Source organism: Apus apus, chromosome 18, assembly GCF_020740795.1.
Source record: "Apus apus isolate bApuApu2 chromosome 18, bApuApu2.pri.cur, whole genome shotgun sequence".
Taxonomy (NCBI): domain Eukaryota; kingdom Metazoa; phylum Chordata; class Aves; order Apodiformes; family Apodidae; genus Apus; species Apus apus.
Genome location: NC_067299.1, coordinates 6,623,385 through 6,646,106, shown reverse-complemented (window position 1 = coordinate 6,646,106; position 22,722 = coordinate 6,623,385). Strand labels below are relative to the sequence as shown.

General features: G+C 52.0%; 1 protein-coding gene across 2 annotated transcripts in view; it reads right to left on the bottom strand.

Moving 5' to 3' along the window:
* LOC127392334 (NADPH--cytochrome P450 reductase) overlaps positions 1-22,722 on the bottom strand; it is a 30,000-nt gene that overhangs the window by 2,841 nt on the left and 4,437 nt on the right. For both annotated transcript variants that reach the window (XM_051636103.1, XM_051636104.1), the window contains exons 3-13: positions 15,148-15,340; positions 8,070-8,118; positions 7,087-7,215; positions 6,318-6,467; positions 5,324-5,448; positions 4,347-4,436; positions 3,800-3,898; positions 2,981-3,097; positions 2,022-2,140; positions 698-879; positions 386-535 (exon numbers count right to left, since the gene is read on the bottom strand). In XM_051636103.1, coding sequence (XP_051492063.1) covers positions 386-535; positions 698-879; positions 2,022-2,140; positions 2,981-3,097; positions 3,800-3,898; positions 4,347-4,436; positions 5,324-5,448; positions 6,318-6,467; positions 7,087-7,215; positions 8,070-8,118; positions 15,148-15,326 — 1,389 coding nt within the window. In that variant the 5' untranslated portion in view covers positions 15,327-15,340. The remainder of the gene's footprint in view (positions 1-385; positions 536-697; positions 880-2,021; positions 2,141-2,980; positions 3,098-3,799; positions 3,899-4,346; positions 4,437-5,323; positions 5,449-6,317; positions 6,468-7,086; positions 7,216-8,069; positions 8,119-15,147; positions 15,341-22,722) is intronic.

Sequence of the window (22,722 nt, the reverse complement as noted above, 5' to 3'; positions counted from 1 at the left end):
TGGCCAACAACCTCAGGGCTTCCAGCACAAAATAAAGAGTGAAAGCATAAAAGGCCACCAAATAAAGACCAACCCCTTAAGTGCCACCTTGCTTCCAAGCTCTGAAGGCAAGGCCTAAAGTTGAAGAGAAGCAGGGCTGTAGGGAGGGTGGTGGTATCAGGGGACAGCTGGCTGCAGTGTGGGACTCTCTGCAGACCCTATGGAAGATGGGATAACCCCCTCTTCTCATGCACAGAGATAACTAAAGCTGCCCCTCCACAGAACATGTCACCAGGGCAAATTCCCCATGTCCTGTCCCCAGCTGAGAGGTGGGATGGTGGCACCATGGGGCTGCAGCTGAAGCTGTTCTCCCAGCAGCCTCAGTCCCTGCTGGAAGCAGACTCACCTTGGAGGAGGAGGCAATGGAATAGTAACGGGCCTGCAGGCGGGGCAGGAGCTCACACAAGTGGTCGATGGGGGGACGCAGGGAGGGCATGTCCTGCAGGATGGCCAGGATGTTCCTCCTGGCCTCCACCACCCAGCTGAGGTACAGAGCCTGCGGGCAAGGAGAGCAGACACCCGATGACTCCCCTGCAGAGCTGGCAAACACCCCCATAGCTCTCAGCACCTGGTGCCCAACAGCCTGGGATGCCTCTCGGGGATTCCCCCAGCACCCAGTTCAACCCAGCAGCTTTCCTGGGAAGGCCCCAGCTCCCACCTTGCCCTCAGCAGCAGAGGATGCCATCTTGCGCAGGCGCTCCTGCTCACCGGCGTCCGCGGCGTACTGAGCCAGCTCGTACAGCACGTTGGTGCGGGGCGGGTTGGTGATGTCCAGGTAGTAGGTCAGGGCTGTACGGTAGGACGTGGGGCAGGGGAAAGGATGTTTCTTGTTGGATTCCTCTGGAAAGGAACAACAACAACAAAAAAACACAAACCGAAAAAACTCAGCAACCACGTGCTGTTGCGGTAGAGATTTTGGGCCAGCAGCCACGTGCAGGGTCTGAGAGCTGGAGATGAAGGAGGGGAATCAGATCAGAGAGCAGCCCTAGGGCTGAACCAGCCTGTTGGCCAAAGCCCTGACCCCACACTGAAGCAGCTCTAGCTCCCTCTCCAGGCAGAACCACCTCCCAGTAGCCCATTTTGTGTTTCACAGATGCTGCCTGATAGCTTTCCCAATGGGGCTCTGCCCCAGGATAGCCATGCACAGGGGCACCCAGCAGCTTTCAGGCTGTTCTCCATGGCTAATTTGGCCTCCTGGAGATCTGGCCTCAAAAGCGTCCTTCATCTCCTTCATCTAAGGGCTTTTGTGCTCACAGGCCCCTTGGGAAAGACAAGTGCCAGCAGTCAAGGCTGGAGCCATTCATCTCAGCAAATTAAGAGGTCCATAAGGGACAGGACTGACAGTGTGAGGCCAGACAACACGGGACCCTGCACAGGGGCCTGCAGGCTCCAGCAGTGCACTAAAGCCACTTGCTCTCTTGCAAGCAGGAGCTCTCTAGGGCTTCTGAGCCAGCACATCTGGTGGCTCAGGTCAGGCTGCACCACTTCAGGAGCAAGACAGGCAGCAGCCACTGTCTCCCTGCTGCCAGGGGCCAGCTCTGCTGGGAACGTTGCCCAGGAAAAGCTCTTTGTAGCAGCATAAGTGCTCCCTGCCTGGCAATTCAGTCCCCAAGCCTGTGTCTCCTCCAAGCATTGAATAACAGCATCTCAGACACCAAGGGCCCTGTTGAGCTGGGTGGCAGCAGAGGGATGCCCAGGCAGGCTGCTGCTTGGTATTTAGAAGCCTACTGTTTCATAATTCATTGTTGACTGGGCACACCAAGGGCATTTCACAACTGACCCACTTCAGCTGGCTCTCAGCAAGCGGGCTCTGAGCCACTGCTGCTAAAACAGGACCACATTCAGAGTGGCCACGGGACATCTCTGTGTGCCTGGATGTGCCCCGTGGGACCTGAAGGGGTGATCTGGCTCCCGCGCCGGTAGGAAGGGCAGAGGCCATGGCTGAAGGGGAACTGCTGACACTCAGAGTGATCCATACTCACCATCCAAATTGTTTAGGGACATGACTGTGTCCAGATCTGTGCCCAGGATCTCACCAATCTGATTCACCAGAGAGGAGTCGTTGGCTGGGTACACAGCCACATGGTCCCCAGACTCGTACCTGGCAGAAGAGCAGGAGGAGAGCAGATCAAACACCAGCACCACTTCTCATCCACCTCAAGCCTGAACTGCTCAGCCAGAAGACAAACAGGCTGGTGCAAGGGGCAGCAGAACAACCCTGAGATCTGAACTGTGCCTGCAAAAGTAGGGGTCCCCAATAACAGCAGAAAGGATCATTGTGGGATAATGGTTTTAAGAACCAGGTTGTTCACAAGGGACCTCCAAAATCACAGAAGTTTTGGCAGAGAGCTCAGCAAGGCCAGACTTCCAGCAAGGACAGGCCAGCTCCCTGACAGGCAAGGAGCAAAGCTGCTCAAAACCTCTCTCTGAAGTATTTAGGTATGTTAACCCACCTGGATTCGTGGCTTTCTCACAAACACACACAAGGGAATTTAAGCCAGCAAGAGGATTTCTTTGTTTTTTAAATAAAAAAGGGCTTTATTCCCCCTATGCTTGTATATCTAAGCCAGACAAATCCAGCCAGGAGTCATCCCCAGCTCTCCCCTCTCTTGTAGCTCATCTGCCCCCTCATTTTTTGTATAACTCCTACAGAATTCTTGCAGCTGGACTGCTCAGGTAGGAGGGGTGTGTGTGGCCAGCTCTGGAGGGACCCAGGGCAGCCAGCAGGCATGGCCAGGCACAGCACAAGAGCTGGGAGAAAGGCCTGACATGGGGTACCTGATATGTGGCACAGAAGCCCAAAGGGGCAGAATTAAGTGATTATGAGAACAAGGTCCTCTTCCAAAGTGCTAGATGAGGGCAGCACCTCATCCTTGCTCTTTGCTTCTGATGCAGACTGCTCCCCCCAAAAGAGAGGCCCAGTCTCCCATGGGGAAACTACCTGATTTTGGAATTGGAGATGTCCAGTGCCAGGTGCATCAGGTGTCTCTCTCCACCCTGGTTCAGCTTGCGGTTCTCTGTAACCTGGGCCAGGAAGGGGTTCTTGGCATCAAATGGTCTGGAAGGAAGGACAGGGACCCTCTGGGTTACTCTCCTGCAGGCTCACAGACTTGTTCCCTCTAACTCCAGAGCAGACTCCCATGGTTTGAGCACAGGGCTGTCCTGGCTCACGTTTCAAAGCAGACCACAGCACAGACTGAATGATGATCCTGCTGCTGCTCCCACTGCCACAGAAAACAGATCATCTTCCTCCTTGGCACAGCCCAGCAGGCCACAGCTCCTGCCCCATTCACAACTGGTGCAGAGGTGGATTGGAGGGAATGTCACATCTCCAAGAGCTATTTCACGTTGGGAATCATTTATACAGCTAACTTCCCCACTGCAAAAATGCAGATAACCATCATGCAGCAGGTAACCATCATGCAGCAGGTAACCATCATGCAGCAGGTAACCATCATGCAGCAGGTAACCATCATGCAGCAGGTAACCATCATGCAGCAGCTACCCTGGGTGAGGAAAGGCTCCCAGTGACCTCAAATGCTCCAGCCAAACAGCACAAGGGAACCCTGCCACCTTCTCCAACACTCATTCATTAACTGGAGAGAGTCCCCCAGTGGAGATCTGAGCACCTTTCTCTTGTGCAGAGCCCTGCTACGTGGCTGCACTGCAGAAATGACACTGCCCACAGAGCAGTGGGGGGACATCAAGGATGCCCTGGTGAAGCTCAGCCCACACACCCCCCGCCCAGTCTGGCACTTACGGCTTCTGGTTCTCGTAGCTCTTGAGACGACCCATCTCACCAGTGTAGACTTTGTTCATGTTCACATCTGTGTGCACCACCAGCTCATACTGGCGGATGCTGGAGGAGGAGAGGGGAAGAGAAAAAGAAAAAAAAAAAAGTCAAACTGGAAATGACAAGGTGCAGTGGGAACCATCAGCTGGATTTGTTGCTGGTCAAACAAAGGCCGCTTCCACCCCCTCACCTCCCTGGGGACACTAGGGAGTGGGCAGACCATGCAGAAAGCCCAAACCAAGAGGAAAACATCAGCTTCACTGGGAGCATCACAACCCAGCAAAGCCATCCCCAGGGGAACCAAACACATTCAGAACAGAAATCCAGAGCTGGGTTAAGACTCACACCAGTCCAAAGAGCCCTGCTCACTCGCCTACTTCATGTGTGTCCCCCCAAGTCTGGGAGGGAAGGAAGGATGCAGGAAAGGGGACAGCAGCTCAGGGCTGAGGGCACATCCACCACTCAGAGAAGGCCAATCTCTTGTGTAGCCAAATGAACCTGCACCCATACCCACCTGGACTCTTCTCCTGTAGCCTCCACCCCGAAGTGCTCACACACTGCTGGCCAGAACTGTTCTCTCCAGGTGATGAAGTCTTCTTCCAGGCTAGCCAGGGCAAAAGAGACATTGAATAACCCTGTCTAAGGGGGAGCAAAGGGGTATTCCCAGAGAAGCCATGTGAATTCCCTATGGAGTTCCACCTTCACCATGAGAAAAGGCATTTGCCCTTGGACCCAGGCAGTTTTGGTATCTCCCACTTGCCCACGAATCTCCAGGAGAGCATTTTCAGAGCAGCAGGTGGGTGGGAGGGAGGGAACTGTTGCTACACCAGCCACCCCTCCCTTCACCAGACCTAACAAGGAAGGCTTTGTTATTCAGACTCTATCCAGCTCCTGCCATCAGGTCAGCTTCCTAAGAGGCAGCTCCCACCATGACAATGCTTATTTCTCTGGGCTCAGAACCTCCCACACGGGACACATCCCCCTCACCAGCTGATGCAGGCCCTAGAGGCAAAGCCTGATGTCATTTCTCAGGTCAAGCTGTAACCCACAGGGTGCTCAGGTGAGCATAAAGAGGGCCAAAAAAGTAATCATCCAAGTGGGAAAATTGCTGCATCCCACCACAAAACAAACAGCTCCCAAGGAGATGGAGTTTGCCTGCTCCCTAGGGATGGGTGAGCTTATCCATGCAGGCTGGGTTGGCAATGAAGCTGCAGGAGGGCAAAGGAAAAGGAGGCTGCAAAGCCTCCCTGAGTATACAACTGGGGTCATCTAAACCTGATATGGGATTTCCCAGACACAGGATCCCCCAGGGTGCTCAAGTGTACAGGGATGTGCTTGTGAGGGGGGACAGACACACACCAGAAACACATCAGCTCCCACAACTACCATATGGGGTTTACTTCTGGTTTAGTAGTAGAGCCAACTCCCTGCCAAGGTCCCTCCACGACACTTCAGCCTGCTCTGACCAGCCCTTCCAGCCGAGCTACTCACTTGCCATCATCATCCCCCAGCCCAAGTTCAAAGATGCGCTGGGCTCCAAGCTCCTCCAGTCTCTTGTCCACATACTTCCCCATGGCATTGAAGTGCTCATAAGTCTTGTTCCCCAGTCCAAAGACCTGGAAGGGAACACTGGGAAGTGAGGAGGAACAGGGACTGGATTTCTCCCATCCAGCCAGCATCCTATGGCCAGTGGCACCCAAATGATGTAGAAGGAAAAGCATGGAAGACAAGACAGTGAGACCTCTCCCAGCTTCCCAGCAGCTATTTGTGGACCTCCTGAGTAAGAATCTGTCACTGGAGAGTGCCTGGTCAGTAGGAACCAACACCTCCCTGGAGCCAGGCCTCGGGCACATCAAGAGGATGCACACACAAAGAGCTGCCTCCACCATCTCTGCGAGGGGACAGTGAGAGCCTGGACTGCCTGGAGACCAACTGGTGTCCCTTGCCTCCCACAAACTGCTCACAAGTGTTTGCTCACTGCTTTGTACAGAGCAGCTTAACATCTCCAGCAGTGGATTTTCTCCTCATTTGCAATTATTATGCAGCCTACAGAATCTGGCTGGGGTTTAGGTGAGGCAGCTGTATCTCAGTCAATTATTCAGCTCAGCACAGGGAAAGAGCTACACGCTCCTCCAAGTGATTTAATTTGCAGGAGAAGATTTGGCCCAGGGCTGCTCAATTAGCTCCTGAACAGCAGCAGCAGCCTGTAACTCATTTACAGACCTTGTATTCCTGCCTGATGGGCTGTTTGTGGTGAGACACTACCAGCAAACCCTTTGTGATGTAGGGAGTGGAGAGAGCACTCTGCCATCTGCATTTAAAGCCCTCAGCTATATGTTTGCAAGCACCCCCAGAGCTTGCAGAGGAAGACAATAGGGACTGCATCCAACAGAGACACACAAGGCATGGAAATCACATTGTGCCTTTACCCAAGGCAAATGGAAGGTACTTTGACTTTGACTGTAGCACAAACTGAGCCACTTACTGCAAATTTGAGACCGGACAAGTCAGCATCTGCCTCCTGCAGCCAGTCATAGAAGTCCTGGGCATTGTCTGTGGGGTCACCCTCACCATAGGTGGCCATGCAGAACACAGCCAAGGACTTGTCAATCTCAGAGAGGCGACTCAGGTCCGACTGCAACCAAAGGAAAGAGTAAATCCTCAAGGAGCCCTCAACGTGGTGATTGGGAAAGCCTGTTCCTACAAGACAGCTGCTTCTGGGGTGCAGATGAGGGCCACAACGTCAAACAGCTGATGGCAAAAGGGCTTGGGAAAGGCCAAACCCACCCAAAATGGGTGGGGAAATAAAGCTAACCACCCTCACTGGACTGCAAGTCAATGCTTCTACCCCACCAGAAAAGCAATGGGATTTTCCATACAAGGCTCTACGGGACCAGGATCATTATTCACCCTGGAGAACACCACAATTCCAGTGCCTCTGTCCAGGACAGCAGCAGTAAGGGACCAATGCTGGCTACAGAAGGAACATGGAGCATGTTTCATGCTTGCCAGTGGATGACTTGCAACTCCCAAACACCCCAGGCTACCTTCCTGTTTCAGTCACCTTGCCATGTTCCCTCCAAACCTGCAGAATTTCAAGGACCAAGCCCACCTCTGCATCTCCCAGGCTGATTTTTTCTCCTCTAAATGATGTTACAAAAAAGGCAACTGCCCCTTGGCCGAGTTCTTTCTGGGTGTTTTAGGGGGCACTAAAAGGATGTAACCTATCCTGAGGCTGTTCCTGGCTACATTACCAAGTCATACTCCTCTGGATCTGCTGCCATGCCCCGGAGGCCGTAGCGATGAGCGTCTTTGGAGAGACGATTGGCAAACTCCTCTGCTGTACCTGTCTGAGAGCCGTAGAAAACCACAATGTTTCGCCCCTGGAGAGGAAAAAAAAAATCCCTGTTAGCTGGTGATTACTCATTTGTGCAACGCACAGATGAAGCACATCTTGCCAGAGACAAAGGAAATGCCTGGGATCAGGAGCTCTGGCCTGCAACCTAAAGGCTACTATGAGTCTGCCCAGGGCTCCCCGCTGGGTTTGCAGCAGAAAAGGCCAAACTCCTAACAGGAACGTGACTCTCGTCAGTCCCAGAAGGGTGACTCAGGTCAGACTAAAACCCAAAGCAAAGAATAAAACTTCCAGATTCTTTTTCCTCAGCCTCAAGGCTGCAGCGTGACTCCTGGAAACAGGGAACTCCCTGGATGAGAAAGCAGACTTGCCTAAGCTTTGGGAAAGTGCCTGAGCACCAGGGGCTCCTGCTCTGCTCCAAGCCAGCTACTTTGAAGTGAAATGGAAAATAGATCCAGCCCTTGCTTCTTCCTCTGCTGCCTCTTGTGTCCAATCCAGCGGAGTCAAAAGCTGCCAGTTCTGTGTACAACAATTCTCATTCCAGAGTGAGCCAGTTTGGGAACCAACCATGCAGATAAACAACTGACAGACAGTGACTTTAAGGTCTCTGCCATTTCCCTCCTGACTTTGATCTCATTTTACACCTTTCTTTTTTTTTTTTGCACCAAATTTTCACTTCGATTTTTTTCTCTGAGAACAATGCTCAGGCACAGAGTGAGTTACTCCTGCCTGTCCACACAGCCTCCCCCTTCGCAGCAGGTCTGTGTCTGTATCCAAACCAGTCCACCTTGCTGACAACTAAAGAGTCTCCAGAGAAAGCTGGGAAGGACCCAAGCTCCCCCACCTTCCCAGCACCCCACATAGCCAGAGAAAGCAACTTACTGTCTTCTTCATCTTCTCAATGAAGCTGCTGTCTCTCGCTGGAGCTGCTCTGAAAGACAGGAAGAACCTCCTTTCAGATGGGCATGTTCTTTTAGGTCAGGAATAAGAAAGTGGAGAAAAAGAGGCCCCCCAAAGCAGTGAAGTGTCCCCATGGAGCAGTCTTTCTTACCCTACCTCAGGGATATACCCACTGCTTACCTGCAGGGCTTCTCCTCTGCACACAGACCAGGGAGCACAGGGGAACAGCTGACACCCTCCTTACCTCCATTGGTAAATCTTCTCTCAGGCAGAGCTCAGGAACTCAGCCCTGAGTGTGAGGAAGCCTTTACTCTATCAAGTGCTCTGAGAGGTTCCACAGCTGAGCAGGTTACAAGGATCTTGTAGAGCTATGATGCAAGACCAAGTCTCCAGAAAAATCTCAGAGGCCAAGCCACAGTGGGAGAGAAGGGAACAGAGAGCTCCCTGCTTCCCCCACCACCACAGACAGGCAGGGAATCAGTTCCAAGCCATGCCCCCCAGGTGGATTCCCCAAGCCCAAAGTCAGACAGGGCTAAAAAACAGCTGTTCCAACATCAAAACAGCAGGTCAGACAGGAGTCCCAGGGCTGGAAAGCCCTGTGGAGCAATTTATCAGACCCACAGAGCCTCTGGCAAGGGCACCTCTGCCTGCCAAGGGCCTGCAGGGCTCGTTCCCATCCTCAACATGGAGTTTGTATTAACACAGGGAGGTGTTTTTATCTATCTCAAAAGAGGGACAAACCACAGCAACACCAGAAACATCAAGGCAGAGCTTTGCAGCACCATGGCTGCTCTATTACATAGGGAGCCAGAAGAGCTTTGCTCTCCTAAGCACACCCATGGAGTTTCAGTGTCACGGGGTGAAAGCAACCCAGCCCTGGGGACCCGGGAGCCTCATTGGGCAGAGCTGGGTTCAGCTACAGTCAGATTAGACACTGGGGTCTTTTCAAGGCAGGAGGACAACTGCCAGGAGCTCACTTGCCGTCCTCCCCACTGGAACTTTGGTAGCTGAGAGGAGGAACGTGGGACCCGTTCCCGTTTTCATTTTCATGATGGAAGAATGCAAGGCTGGGTCTCCTGTGGGAAGACAGAAGCCTCCAGGCAAAAAACAAATGGTTTTGGCTCTGGCCCATGTGAGAATGTGCAGAGCTCACTAACAGTTTCCTAAACCCTGCAGCCCAGAGGGAGGGATCTCTGCGGATGTGCTGAGACATTTGCAGAGCACACACACATGGAGCGGGGCAGGGTGGGGGGCACCCAGCAGAGCACATTTCCAGGCACCCTCTTCTACCCAAAAGTATCAAGGAGCTCCACAACCTGGCCTGACTGCTCGGAGCACTGACACAGCCCACAGTGAAGACAAGCAAGCCCTTCCCAAAAAAGCTACCTAAGGAGGCTGTGCTCCCAGGAGAGCTACTTTGTAACCCCCACTTTACTCTCTTAGCATTTAACAGTCTCCCCACGTTGTCATTTGTCCTTTGTTGGGAACAGGGATGCCACAAGCATCATAAAGAGCAGCCCCAGCCCTGCCCATGTCCCCACCAGGATGGAGGCTCAGGAGAGCTGCCCCCCAGCCAGCTCACCAGACTCAGCTCTCACTTGGTTTTTGGCTTGCTGGTGAAGCTCTTTGGTTTACTGCCCTGTGCAAATGAGAGCCAATTAAAATAGCTGTTGGGTCAACTGCTGAACAAACTGCTTTTAAAGGAGGAAAGCAAAACGTTTTAGATCCTTTCAGCAAGCTCCCTTTGGAAAAGAAAAGGGTGCAGCACATGGAGCTCGTCTGTTTTCAAAGGAGGCAACCCTGCACTGAAGTGTTGTGGTGGAGAACAGTCTGTGGCTCAGACACAGAAGAAATAATGAGTCTGGCTTTTGAAAAAAGGCTACCCAACTCCCCCAAATTGCTTCATCAGGGTGGCTTGAAAATCTGAGCTGCAAAAACACAAAAACACAGAAGACAGGAATGGCACTCATTTGCACTGCTTAGCCAGGAAAACTTAGAAGAGAAAGTGTGTTTTCAGCAACAACTGCTCTTACAGCTGAGGTAAGAGTCACTGTCCTGAGCGAGGAGAGTCAGAAGAAGTGACAGGTGGAGGAAAGGGGATTAACTCCATTGTCCAAGCAAGTCTTTAGCTTGTAGAGATTGCACACCCTTGGTGAGAGCCCACAGCACAAGGGACTCCCAGGGCTCTCTGTCACTTCGATTTCAGAAGTAAAAAAAAGAAGGGGGAGGAAGTTCCCAAGAGCTCAGCAATTATACCTAAGCTTCTGTCTCAGCCAAACACCTCTCCTTCAGGAAGCTCCCATGCCTGCGGCTCTCCTCCCAAAAGCACACACATCCATCCAGAAGCGAGAAGCCAGCCTTAGACATCACAGAGAAACTGCAGGGTCTCCTCTGGAGCTGCCTGCCTCCCAGCTCAGCCTCCCCCCTGCCCTCTCCTCCTGCCCCAGCCGGCAGGGACACTCCACTCTGCCAGCTTTGGGGTGTCAGGAGTGACCCTCCGAGCGCCAGCGACCCCACCTGCCCCTGGGGCAGATCAACTCACCCGGCCTGGGCCGCCTCTTCGCGCGGGGCCGAGTAGACGCAGCCCATGGTCAGGGCTGGGAAGAGACAAAGAGTGTCAGGGCAGCCGTGTCTGTCTGCACGGGGAGCGGATCTAACTTAGTTCTGGAGCAACAGGCACACAGGCCTTTCCATTCTGCCCCTCCTGGGCATTCAAGCCGAGTGTCAGCCTTTTGTTAAGGAGAAGAGAGGCGGCACAAAAAGTCCCAGCATGGGTCATAGCAGGAGCGGTCCTGTTTGCTCAGATCCTTGTGGTGGGGTTTCGGGAAGTTACCGAGTGGATCCGCGCAGTCCTGGGAAGCTGCAACATCTGGCAGCAGTGGCAGAAAGGAATTAGGAGTGGAGAATGAAACCTCCCAGGATCCTCCGCAGCACACGTCCCTCTCCCACCCGTGTGGAGCAGAGGGACGGGACACGAAACCCTGCCCCCAGCCTTGTTACCTTGGAAACTGTTTATATCACAGCTGCTTTTAGATATATTCTTTAAAAAAGGCTGTAGCTGAATGAAACGATTCCAGACACTGCATGAGCAATGCTGGGGTAACTATGGCAGTGCCATTACGGAGGCAGCTCAAAGGAGTTTGTTCTCTTCAGGATCCTATTAAATTAAATTAGAGGTGGTCCGTGTCTCTCCAACACACACGCAAGCAGCACAGAGAGCTAATCAGGCTAAGGAGTTGGAGCAATTCCTGCCTCAGGAAGTCCTACAAGCATCAGGGAATGGATTTCTCTCTGGCTGCAGAACAGAGATAAGCCAATTTCTGCCCCAAACAATGTTAAAGATGGGGGGGGGGGCGGGGGAGGAGAAGGGAGGGAGTGACACCCAGCACACCAATCAATGTCTCGCTGGCATCTCCCCAGGGAAAGAGTCTGCACAACTCTGGAGCAGGGACAGGAGAAAGAAAGCAATCTGTGGTTGTGAAACACAGAGAGGAGCAGCAGCCAAAGAATAAAAATAAAGCAGTGCATTCCCCAGCAGTGCTACCCGAGGAAGCGTGGTGGCCACGGCGGCGAGGCCACCGAGCCGCTCTCTCCAAGGACATCTGCAGAGCAGGCCGTGGGGAAGGCTGCTCTGCTGGTTTCAATTAAGCCTGAAATGGTCAAAATGCAAGTAATCCTCATCAGGGGGATCCCAGCCTGCCCCACGCTCGTGTGTGACACAGCACAGGTACAGGATGGCTTGCACATGGAAACCTCTGCAGGTGCTGGACTCTGTCCCTTCTCTGGGGCTTCTGGCAGGAAAAGAGCTGCACTGGGCTGTGAAGGTGAGGGATCTGCATGTGCCTGAGCTGTGGCTGAGCCCAGAGATGCAATCCTGACTGCTCTGGGGCCACCCAGCTGGTGGAACCACGCAGAGTGAACCCAGCCCTGGTGCCATCCAGAACTGGGTACCTTGGCCTTGCCTCCGTTCTGCCACAGTCAAGGGCAGTCACAGCAGCAGCCTTTCCTTTGCAGACCCTGCTGAGCTGACATGGCTCGATCAAGCTGTGCTGCTTTGCAGTGGCTCCCAAAAACCCCAGGAGGGCATTGAGGTGCCAGACCCTGTGTTCAGGTCAGACTCTGCTTGCACTCTCCCACCTTGCAAGCAAACCCATGAAAGCAGCAGCCATTGGGACGTGTCTGAATTGCTGATCCTCCGCTATTCCCAGGCTGAAGGTGAAGTTGGGAGCCAAAATGACAGAAATGGTGGCCCAATACCATCAGATAAAGCAGTTCAGGACATTTCGGTGAGGCAAGGCAGAGCTGCAGAGAATGTGCTAAAGAGAAGTAATAGCTTTGAAGGTCAAGGTTCTCCACTTCAGCTGGAGACAGCCCTGCCAAGGGCGCTCTGCCTTCATGGGCCTGGGACAGCTTCCCTGCCTGCAGACAGGCCTGCTCCCGTGGACCAGCTTGCTACCTTGTCAGCCATGGGCAGCAGCTGACACTGTGGTCCTGTATCTCACTGATTTGTTTGTTCATCAGAAAGGAAACTCCACCCCAGACTCAAGGATGACAGGAGGGAAGGAAACCCGAGGCTGAACAAGCTTGTTTTTCCCGCTCATTTCCCTCCTGCTTCCAAATGTCCCATAAAATAACACTGCAAAAGCTTCAGGAAGTTCTTGTCTCCATCTTGGAGGACGGATGTGCCACCAGCTACAGCCCTGGCTTATGGGTCCATGTTGCTCTCAGATCACCTTGACACAATGACCACAGCAGGGGGGCAGCAGACAATGGCAGGGTCACACTTACATACAGGAAACACGACTGCAAAGCCTCCTCTCATGCTCCTCACCTGCTTAGCTGTCACTTTTCCACCATGAATTGTGTCAGACAAGGTCTGGATCCACCCCTCCCTGGTTACCAGTGACAGGAGCTGCTGCTCTTCCACAAGCCTCACAAGCAGCACTTACACCCAATGCCCCCTGCCAGCCCATCTCCCACGCAGACAGAGAAGGCAGCACAGACCCCTGGGCAAGAACCACGGGCAAAATACCCCTTGAGTCAGCCCAGAGCCAAAACCTCCAGCCAGTCTCAGAGGGAAGCCCCACGTGCTGAGGTCCTGCTGCAGGCCAAGGTGGTCACATCCCCCCAGGGTGGTTAGCAAGCCTCTCTGCAGTGTGACTTCCCTGCAAGGTCATGACAGCCTCTGAAGAGCTGCACGTGGTGGGTGGAAACAGTCACAAGGACAGAGATCACGGGAGCCCCCCTGAGCCAACATGAGCTGCATCAGGAGCCAGTTCCAGGCTGATAGTGCCTGCTCCTCCAGCCAGCTGAGCTCCCAGCCCTTCTCCCAGCCATCTCCAGAGGCAGCCACACGCACGGATACACACAGCCCTCTCCTGGAGGCATGAGAGGGAAGTATCCAACTGATCCCACAAAACAAATCCCAAGGTCCAGCCCAGCAGGCAGACAGCCAGCTTGCTGCCAGCCCTGCACACACCTGCCTGAGGGACTGCAGCCAGGGACATTTCTTCCTTGAAAACCCCTCCCAGCCAGGAAATTTTCCAGCCTCCTGCAACACCAGTGCATGCAGCCTGCCTTAGGATCTGCTCCAAGCTGTGTGCTGCTCTTCCCATTACCCAGGAATTTCACAACAGCCCTGGCATTCCAGGCTTGCCTTCAAGCAGAGGGCTCTGCCACCAGAGGAGATGAGGAAACAAGGAGACCAAACCCGCTCCTTTTCATTTATGACCTGAACTACAACACACACACTGGACAATGAGCCCTGACAACTGAAAGCAGCACAACCCACCGAGACAGACACACAGGGCTGAGACAACAGGCCCACAGCCACTCACTGTGTTTGATTTCACTTGTACACACAGGGTACCAGCAGCATCCACTCCCTGCTGAAATGCCTTCACTTGTCACCCAGCATCCTCACCTGAGCAACATACAGACAGGTCCTGTCACAGCTTCCTCCCATGCCAGTCTGTAACACTTTGAAATGAAGGACTGACAAGTACTTCTTGCCAGAGCAGCACCCAAGTGCCATGGGGAGAAACCCACCTCATGCCTTGCTAGTGCAAATGTGTGTGTCAAATCTACTGCAAGCTGCTGGCCACCACTTCTCCTCTCCTCATGGCACAGCCTCACAACCAGCCACTCAGGCTACACAGAATTTGCAGCTGGCATCACAAACTCAGAGGATCCACCTTTGTTGCGTGGTTACCTTCTGCAAAGGCCCAACACTAGGAAGCACAGAGCTGGGCTGAGGCTGCCCTTGCCCCTAGGGCAAACTGCACCCCAGCAGGGAAGAGATCCCAGGAGACTGAAGGGAAAGCTATTGCACAGCACCAGCTCCTGTGGTCTCTGCTGCAGTGGGTTTCAAACCTCTTCACTGCTCTTACCAATGCTCCAGGAAGAAACTGGAGGAATGAGCTAAAAAGCCCAGCAGAAAACTGATGTTAAGTTTGGTATGTGACTGAGACCAGGAATTAAATGCACCCAGATCTCCACCAATGTGGCTCACTCCTGGCCCTAAGCCCTTTGTAGGAGACAGATGGATCGAGGACTTCTCTCTCTTCAAATCCAGTCTCCTGCTGCTGAGGTAACCTGGCACCAATGCCAAGCAAGTTTCACAAGAGCTGCCAAGCAGCTCATGCCCAGGAACTATTTCTTCTCTTCATAGCTAAGGGCAGATAAGATTTCCAATAGGAAACCTGCTTAAGAGCAACTCCACCCTTCTAGAAATTTATCTAAATATTACTTTTATCAGAAAACAGCCAAAACAATCCTTAAGAGTTTTGAAGTATAGCCAGGGGCTTTTCTGCCTAGCTTGGGAAAGGCAAATAGCTGATTAGGCCACACGGTGGAGTGAGGCAGAACTGCAGCTCTTCCACGGGGATTTCTGCATTGAGACATGAACAGCTCAGAACCATGAGAAACACATTTTGGGACTAAGTCCCCTCACCTGAGGACCTCCCAGAATCCAGCTGAGCTTCCCACACAGCCTCTAAGGACCCACCATAAGCAAGAGGGAAAGCTACACACCCCATGCTGCCTGAGAGCTGTTACTTACATTGATTGTATTTTGGGGAGCTCTGGAACTTCCTCCTTTTTCTTGCGGAAGAAGAACCAGTAAGTGAAGAGCCCGACGATGAGTGAGATGAGGAACACGTCCACCATGCTGACCAGAGAGGCCTGCTGTGCTGTGCTGTCAGGAGGGGAGATGGTTGGTTCCATGCTGGCTTCTCCCATGATGGTCAGAGGCACTGGAAGCAAAAAAACCCAAATGAACATCAGCAGCCACCCCATGCCACAGAAGAGCATTAAGGGCCATCCAGAGCATGCTGTTCCACTACGTATTTACTCCTAGGAGCACAAGGCAGCCCAAAAACTCTTTGGAGAGAGACTCTGCACCACAATACCATCAGATCCTTTTGCACTCCATGGTATCTCACTGTCCCACCACACTTTTCTCTTACTGTTGCATCCATGCTGATCCATCAGAAGTGATTTCTGATCCTTCTCTGCCAGCACCATCAAGAGCAGCCCCATGTTCCAGCCAGGAGCCCAACCTGGCTCCTACTAACACCCCAGCAAAACTGGGACTCATGGCCAGCCTTGACTAAAGCTGTTGCTCACCATAAAGCAGGACTGTGGCATGGTACTTCTGTGAGCATCCTCACTTTAGGTCATTACAACACAAATGATGAACACTTCCAATTTACTCTTCAGACTGGATTTACGATCCACCTTTCCTTGGGCCTTCAGCTTCCCAGTTCCCTCCACTCTCTTCCCCAGTGTAACTTCCATCTCCTTGAATTACTCCTTTCAACTTGCCAAGGCAGAGTGTCAGTGACTTGTGACTTGCCCACAGCCATACCCAAAGTCCACAGTAGCACAAGGATGAGCACCCAGACTTCAAGATCCCCATCTAGCCCTGTCCTTCCCCTGGGGAGCCACACATCACTCCCTCCCTCCCGCTGCTCTGCCAAAGCTCTGAACTCCTCTGACCCTAGTCCAGATCACAAGATTATCTTCCCAACACACAAGGACACACTCTGTTCAACCAAACAGATAATTAACTCAAAACTTGATTTGTAAGGGCAAAGTGACTCTCCTCTTGTATTTGGGCATCCTGCCAACCCAGGAAACCATGGACATTTGAACTTGCACACAGAAAAGTGACTCAGAGCTGTCGGTGCCACCAGAGAGAAAAAGCCATCTCCTGTGGCTGAGCCTCAAGGGCAGAGTTAACCTCTTCAGCAAACCTGTGCCTGCTGGAGAAACACTCCCAGACAGCATTCCTGGGGTTCCTTGGTGAGCACCAAGCCGAGTTTGAGGTGAGAAATAAAACTGACTGAATTTTAAGGTTATGCTCATGCAGCCAGGAGCTGGGAAGGCAGGGGAAGGTGAGGCTCAGGGAGCGCTAACAAGGGAGACCACACAAGGTCTGCAGCAAAGAACCACATCTGGTTGTCTTGCCTCCAAGGAAAAGTCCAGCACTGGAGAACACAAAGTAGTCTGCCATAGGGCAGCAGCTATAAAAGTGAGCCCTGTGGAGCACAGGGACCAGTCCACAGCCACCTGGGAGTGATCATGGGTGGGCTCCCAGGTATTTTTGCAGTCCAACCAGCTCTCAGCCCCACGAGAAGTTTAAGTCAGTGGAGAACTTGGCAAGCGACTGTACCACAAAGGGCACTAAAACAACAGTGCCAATCTTCCCAATAGGCTCCCAGAGATGACACTAAGCAGGGGGGTGGAAGAAAAATGCAAGTGATGTGACTGCAGATAAGTAAATTGCCCTTTTCTCTCCAACAGGCAGGTCACCCTGTCCTCTCCCCCCTCCTTTGCAGTCTTTCCATGGCTGGATCCCAGAGCCAAGCTAGAGCTGCGTGTTATTTCTGTACAACTGTAGACTAAACTGTCAAGTTGAAGCCTCCACAACTGGAGCCGAGTTGCCAACAAGGCACAGTTCCCAGCAGGGTCCTTCTCCTCCTCCCTGTTGGGTTTCAGTAAATCACTGAGGGGTGGGTTGGGGAACTGACACAGAGGGAAGGCACTGGTGGGAGTAAAAACGCTGCTGGTTTATTGCCTTTCCCATGGCAGGCAGGGCAGTGACAAACCTGTGCTGAGAAGAAGTCATTAAAAACCTAAGGCTGATGGAGACCACCCTGAGCTGGTTTTGGGCAGTAGCTGCACCCCTTCCCTTCCAAGCACCACATCCAGCACTGGTAGCAGCCAAGCCCTAGGAGAAGCCTCTCTGCACAGAGCACAGCAGCATCCCTTGTGACAAACTGCACCTGGAGCAGAGTTTCAAGCAGCCAGGTGTGGTGAGCAGCAGCCAGCTGGCTGGAAGGCACCTGGTCCCACAGCAATTCCCTTCCCAGCTCCAGAGAGCTCAGACATGGATATTGGCCAGAGGCCCTTCTGCAGGGCAAGAGAACCAGTTGCTGGGCTAATCAGCAAGGAGAGGGTTACACCTCAGCAGCAAGTCAGTGCCATGCCCAAAGCAGCAGAGCTTCTGGCCTCCCAGAGTGAGGGGTTTGGCTTTTTCAAAGGCCCTGCAGGTGGTCTGCTCTCCCAGGCAGTGGTGCCTTGGAAAGAAGCATTCTGGGGAAAGGAAGCTCCCAGGAATGCAGCATGGGGGAGGAAGCTGTGCTATCTCCTGGCCTTCAGCTGCAGCTCTCCAGCACTTCAAAGGGGAACCCTCCAGCTGCAGCCAGACCACTGGCTCACTCCCCACACCCACAGCCAGAGGGAACAGCACCATTTCTGGAAGCTTATGGATCTGGTGCATGGACCAGAGCCTTTTTTGGGTCTCTTAATTCACAAGCCTCCATGGCATAAAGGTTATATACTAACCTCTAACCCTGGAAGGAAACTCATCCTCTAGTAATGGAACCAAAGACAGAAGAACTGCTGTCATTTGACGATGGGCTCCATTTGGTCCTGGACCTTTAGTTATTTGAGTCTTACATCTTAGCTACAGGTTTTTCCTTTTGCTCCCCACTTTTAGGAGAAGGTTTGCTTCAAAGTATCAAGATGAAGGCAAAAGATGTGGAATTAGACCTCATCTTTTTTTAAAGGGTTTTCATAACTCAGGATCTATTTATTTAACTCACTTCACCTAGCACAGGAAGATTATTCCTCAGTTTACCTCAGTTTGACCTGGTCAGCTGTAACAACTATTTTCCAGCAGTTCACAGCAATTCATTTTCAAATACGTGTCCTTTTCTAACTTCGAGTGAAATGAAACCAGATTTTCACTTGGAATTTAGCTATTCTGGAAATCCTGAAGTCTCTGGAGGGACCCTGATAGAATAGACCAGGTATTTAAAGGGGAAATGAAATGCAGAGGTAAAAGTTCCCAACATCAGTTTCAAAGGTCCTTATTTTATCCCCAGTGTTTTTTGTATCTTCAATAAACATAAAATAGACTTCTATTTCCCCTTCCTTCTTTCTCAGTTTTTGGCTTGTGTTTGGTTTTAGTCTGTTTGTTCGGTTTGGGTTTTTTTGTTCCTTTGGGGTTTTTTTGGTGATGGTTTTGGGGTGGTTATTTTGGTGTTTTGTTGTTTGTTGTGTTTTGTTTTAAATCATGGCTCCAGTCCCTGGTGTGAAGCAATCAGTCTCAGCCCAGACATGAAGCATCTACATCACCCAGGGCAGTCACAACATTTGGAAAGATTGCAATCAAGTGATGATACATTTCAGCACAGCTTTGCAGCCTCTGAACGCAGCCAAACCTCAAGTTTTAATCATTCAAATCACCAGGACCCTCTCTGCAGGCCTCCAGGCTGCCAAACAGATGCACTTCCTTCTCATGATTAAAACCATATTCCTACTTCCCATGCACCTCCCAAGCAAAGGGCTGCAAGCACTGTCAGTGCCAGGCATCTTCAAATTCCCCACATGGATGAAGGATGCTATCACATCACAGTGTTAAATATATTAAAATATAAATAAGAATGGTTTGACAGCAAAGCAGATAGGAAAAAGCCCTAAAAACAAAAAGCCCTAAAAACCAAGTGGTCAGCAACACAGAGATCTGCTCTTCCCTCCTCTTGCACACAGCTGATGGCAGGATTAGGAGATGGGGCAGCAGGTGCCCCCAAAAGCAGGCAGGAGCCCTCAACTGTAACTGGCAGGCACAGCATCAGGGTCATGAAACATGGCTGGGAGGTCTCCCCTTCTGCCAAATACAAGGATGTTTCTGCAAGTCATGTTGTGGTATCTTCTACTGACCAAAAAAGCCTTCCCTCTGAAGCCAAGTTTGCAATTTGGGTAAGAAGCTGGCTCTCTAAGTTGAAGTAGCTGTTTACTTCTATCATGCTTGTGATCAATTTCAAGTACTTGTGGAAAATTTGCCTGCTTGGTCCCAGGTCAGGGCTGCAGACTGTGACTCTTGCCCCAAAAATAAGCGGCCAAGCTCTGTGCCACCATAAGCACGCCATGACCCACGGTGTCAGCTGTACTCACATGAGAGGGAAAGGAGAAGGAAGAGTGCTGACCAAGCACAGCCTAGGCTGCTCACTGCTCCCACCTCCCATAACACAACCCCAAGGCTCCACCTGATCACAGCTGGTAGCACCAAGAAGCCCCTGAGTTCATCTCAAGACAGCAGGGAGGGTCCCCCACCATCCCTGAGGAGACAGGCATGAGTCCCGCTGTGCCCTACAGACTCTGCCTGCCCTGGCACAGGGCAGCAACTCCCTCTCCCAAGCTTATGGAAACAGCCAGCATTCCCAAAGGGAACCAAGCAGCAGCAGTGCCCTTTGGCCACCCAGAGCAGCTCTGTATTGCAACAGGTGCACACAACAACCTGCAATGACCGAGTCAGAGGACGACCCGAGCGACACAAACTCGTGCATTTGTCACTGCCCGCCCACCCTGGCACCAGTGCCAGGCCCTGTCCAAAGGGAGCTCAGCCAGGCCTTCCCCAGCCCAGTGCAGGGTCTGGGCTATCCCAGCCAAGTGCCAGCAGGGACAGCAGCTTTGAGGACAAACCACACCTGCAGAGAAGATCACCACACACATCCCAGTAATACCACCAACACAAGCTCTGGAGTGCCCAGCTCCTCCCGTTCACATCCAGCAAGGACACTTACCAAAGGATTGCTTTCCAGTGGCCTCTAAGTGGGAACTGATGGAAGTCACCAGCACACCTAACAGCAGCACACACTCCAAAAGCTGCTAGTTGTTTCAGGCTGGTTTTCTCCAGTTTAGGGTCCCAGTAAAAGCCCTGCACAGCCACGGCAGGGACAAGGGGCGGTGCTGGCAGAGCGCTCCTCTCGCTCTCCGCTGCCACATGATGGTGACCCTCGTGTCACTGACTCAGCACATGCACTGCACTAGTGAGGGAAGAGGAAGCACAACTGTCAGGGTTTCTAGGGCTGGAAACTCTGCTGGAGATGTCAGCATGACCAAGAGATCTGCAAAAAAAATCACTTTTCTGATGGAGAAGAACCAACCGGAACGACCAGAGAATCACAGAACGGTTTGGGTTGGAAGGGACCTTAAAGATCATCCAGTTCCAACCCCCCTGCATGGGCAGGGACACCTCCCACTAGACCAGGCTGCTCCAAGCCCCATCCAACCTGCCCTTCAACACTTCCAGGGATGGGGCAGCCACAACTTCCCTGGACAACCTTTGCCAGTGTCTCACCACCCTCATAGCAAAGAATTTCCTCCTCATGTCCAATTCCCTAGGTGCAGGCAGGTGTTCATGACCAGATCCCTTCCCCACCACACGCCCTTGGGATTACACCTCCTCTCGTGCTGATCATCCACGCACATGAGCACTGCTTAACACAGATCAGGGACATGACCAGCCTCAAGAAGCAGCCTTTAAAAAAACAAAACAAAAACACCCCCCCAGTTTTAAACCAGAGATCAGCTCTTTCCACTGGCATCATGGCACAGCCCCTAAAAGCTTCAGGACAGAGGGGAAACGAGTGGAAACAAGTACCTGAAGCAAATGGAAACTCCTTCTCTTTGTACAGCACTGATCTGCAGCCCAAGCTTTAGAAATAACAGCAAAATAAATAGAAAATAACTTAAATACCAACTAAAACACCTGGGAGGAAAAAAAGAAAACCACTTGGCAGGTCTCTCACAGGTCTGGGAGGAAGCTGTGGCAAAGCCCTGCCACCCCACACAGCAGGCACGGTGGAGAAGGAAGAGACTTGCTTACAAACAGGAGTGCAGCCTCATGACCTGCAAAAGGGTTTCTTCTTTCTCCCAACTAAAGATCCAACTGACGTGTGTCGGGAAGAGGAAGCCCACAAGGAAAGAGGAGAGTCAGCAGCAGGAAGAGGCTGTGGTGGAGACCTTCCTGTGTGCTCGTGTGTAGTGTTGGTTTAGGAGACCCTTGGGGCAAAAACAGATCTTCCCTCACTCCTCTTTGGGTATGAATGCAAGCAATTAGAATAAGAAATTCTGTTTACATCAGCCTGTGTCAGTCACTGGCCTCGGCAAATCTCAAATTAGCTCTTTTTCCCTTCCTTTTTAGTAAAAGGAGACCTGGCAAGAAAAGTGGTCCTTTCCAAAACAAAAGCAGTTGATGCTCAGATCCAGGTTATTTAACACAGCCTTCAACAGCCCCTGGATCAGCCTTTTCTCTGTAGCTGTGCAGAGATGGTGCTTCCCCTCAGTAAGAGCCTTTGGGTCCAGCCCATCGTGCTGGGTCTGGGCTGCACAGGCTCCCTGCCCTGGGTGGGCTCACGCTGCAGGCAAGTTCCTGGGAAAGGTGGCAGGGTGGACAACCTCCTGGCCTCCTCCAGCCCATCAGCACATCCCACAACCTCCCATTAATCACCATCAGCTGAATAAAGAAGGGTGAAAAACAGCAGAGTCTCTGTCACACCATTCAGGGCAAGCGACTCGCCACGGGCCTCTTGGCACTTCCAGCAACTCCCAAGTCCCACTCGAAACAGAGGACTGGGCTGCAGCAGCACCTGGAGCAGGGGTAAGAAACACACACCCAACTCAAAGCTGTTTTTTTGGTGAAACAGAACAAATTCCCCTTGCTCTGCAAGGTCTCTTCTAACCAGACCTTGACACACCAGCTCAGACATCAGCAGAACTTCTATTTTAGGCCCAAGAAAGATGCAGAGCGCGCACCAGTCAGTGTGAAGCTTGAACTACTGCATATTTGAGCTTTTGTTGTCACAGTTGGAATTTTTTTTTCTGGCCAGTAGGTCTTATTCAAGGACAGCAAAGCACCTGCAAAGGCAAGGAGGGGAACAACAGCAAGAGGAATGGTTTCACTGAGGCAGAAAGCAACCCTAGCCTATGGGTACACCGAGGTGGGGCTATGCAGGAAGCCCAGTACACTGAAACCAAGGGTTTAAAGAATTATCCAACATAAAAATGAATTCAAGCTTGCCAAGCTGCCTTAAAAAAAAACAAACAAAAAAAAAAAAACAAGGCAGGATCACTGAATTTGCACACTTCTCTTCTCCAGATAAAAAGCTGTCTCTCAACCTCTAAACCAGGATGTGGGGCATCTCACCAGCCCAGGCAACCAAACACCTTCTTTCAGGCAGATTAACATGAGCCAGCACAGGAAAACAAGTGTTCAGGATTAAGGGATAAACAAAATCTGAGAACAACAGGTAAACTGAACCCCCTGCTAACTAGTAATTGCTCC